Below are 1,574 nucleotides of genomic sequence, written 5' to 3'. Positions count from 1 at the left end.
ACCTATAAAATAATTGTACAATTTGTATTATATAGTTATATATTTCCCATAATAGTAAAGTATAAAATTATTATTTGCATAGTTTGACAACTAACACATAAATAAAATTTATTCGAACGAGTCTGATCATCGTCATAGTATTCTTCTTCTACTTTTGATCTCTTTAAAATAACTCTACAGTTTCGTACTATACAGCTATATATTTATCCTAATAATAAAATACAAAATTACAATTTGCGTAGTATAACAATTAACAAATAAATAAAATTAGATTAGTTTTTATTCGAACGATTTATGATCTTCATTGTCATAGTATTCTTCTTCTACTTTTTCTATCTATAAAATAACTCTATAGTTTCGTACTATACAATTATATATTTATCCTAATAATAAAATACAAAATTACAATTTGCGTAGTATAACAATTAACAAATAAATTAAAATTAGATTAGTTTTTATTCGAAAGATCATTTTAATCATCATCATCACCGTCATACTTCTTCTTCTTCTATCTTAAAATAAGTTCTGCAATCTGTACTTTCAGAATTCTCTGATACTTTCCCTCTCTCTTTCTCTCTCGTAGTGGTCACATGTATTGATAGAGTAGTATCGTGGTGGGGAATAGAATAAAAGAATCGTTGTGAGTCCCTGAGTAAAAGGCAAGTTAGTATACTACATACAATAACGTCAACGTACGAAACGAGTCACTCGCGTTGCTTGGAAATACCACGCGGGTCTTCTCGTCTCTCATTTACTCTCTGTGAAAATATTTTATTTTATATTCAATTTGTTTGATTTCATATGTTATTCATTTTTTTTGTCTAATCGAGATAACATTTCTTATCGAAGATAAATTTATTCTCAGTGTGTTACATATATATATAAAGAAGAAACGAAAATATTAAATCGTCAGTTTTCTCGTATCCGTTATATCAAAATACTTATTATTAATTACAATTAATTTTATAACGATAAGAAAGTAAAATCAAAAGCAGTGACATACAATTGACATAGATGTACAAGTATTCATTCAATTTTACAAGTAAGTTATACAATATTTTCTTCTTATTTATTTTTATTATTTAATTAAATAAACACGAGGTCTCTTCTTCTTCTTCTTTTTATTTTTCATTGGATTTTTATCCTGTTGAAATATTAAACAACAAAAAGTAATAAGTAATAATCTTTTTTTCCTCGATTAATTTCGAACAGGTTTTTTATTGTATCAATTATTATACAGTATTTTCCTAACTGATACTCGTACGCGTTTGGTATTTACGTAAATCATTTGAACGTTCTTTCGTTATATTATTATAATGATCTAACAAACGGCATCAGGTACAATCACACGTGAAACGTGACTTAAGTATAATTCATTGTCAGTGTTTTAGCTTTCATGGTGTCGCATCCTTTCTTTCTTCCTACTTGTTCAAGGTTATTTTTTCTTTGTTTCGGTATCAAGTACGTTAATATTCACATTATAGTATATATATTTAATTTCAATGTTGTTTTATTTATAATTTATTAATTTTTATTAAAAATGAAATCGGATCTTTTGTTTTAAAGGGGAATAT

The 1,574-nt window shown here is 25.9% G+C and overlaps 1 protein-coding gene across 3 annotated transcripts in view; it reads left to right on the top strand.

The window, feature by feature from the left end:
* Nucleotides 1-519: 519 nt before the first annotated feature.
* The window catches only part of LOC106788534 (serpin B3-like), a 6,954-nt gene continuing 5,899 nt past the window's right edge, over nucleotides 520-1,574 (top strand). Inside the window, exon 1 of one of the 3 annotated variants that reach the window (XM_014751875.1) lies at nucleotides 520-1,042. In XM_014751875.1, the coding sequence (XP_014607361.1) occupies nucleotides 1,015-1,042 (28 nt within the window). In that variant the 5' untranslated portion in view covers nucleotides 520-1,014. The remainder of the gene's footprint in view (nucleotides 1,043-1,574) is intronic. The other 2 variants (XM_014751873.1, XM_014751874.1) reach the window with 2 other exon arrangements.

This window comes from Polistes canadensis, unplaced genomic scaffold, assembly GCF_001313835.1.
Source record: "Polistes canadensis isolate GaletaPanama2010 unplaced genomic scaffold, ASM131383v1 scaffold_143, whole genome shotgun sequence".
Lineage (NCBI taxonomy): Eukaryota > Metazoa > Arthropoda > Insecta > Hymenoptera > Vespidae > Polistes > Polistes canadensis.
This window is presented reverse-complemented; position numbering and strand designations above follow the sequence as displayed.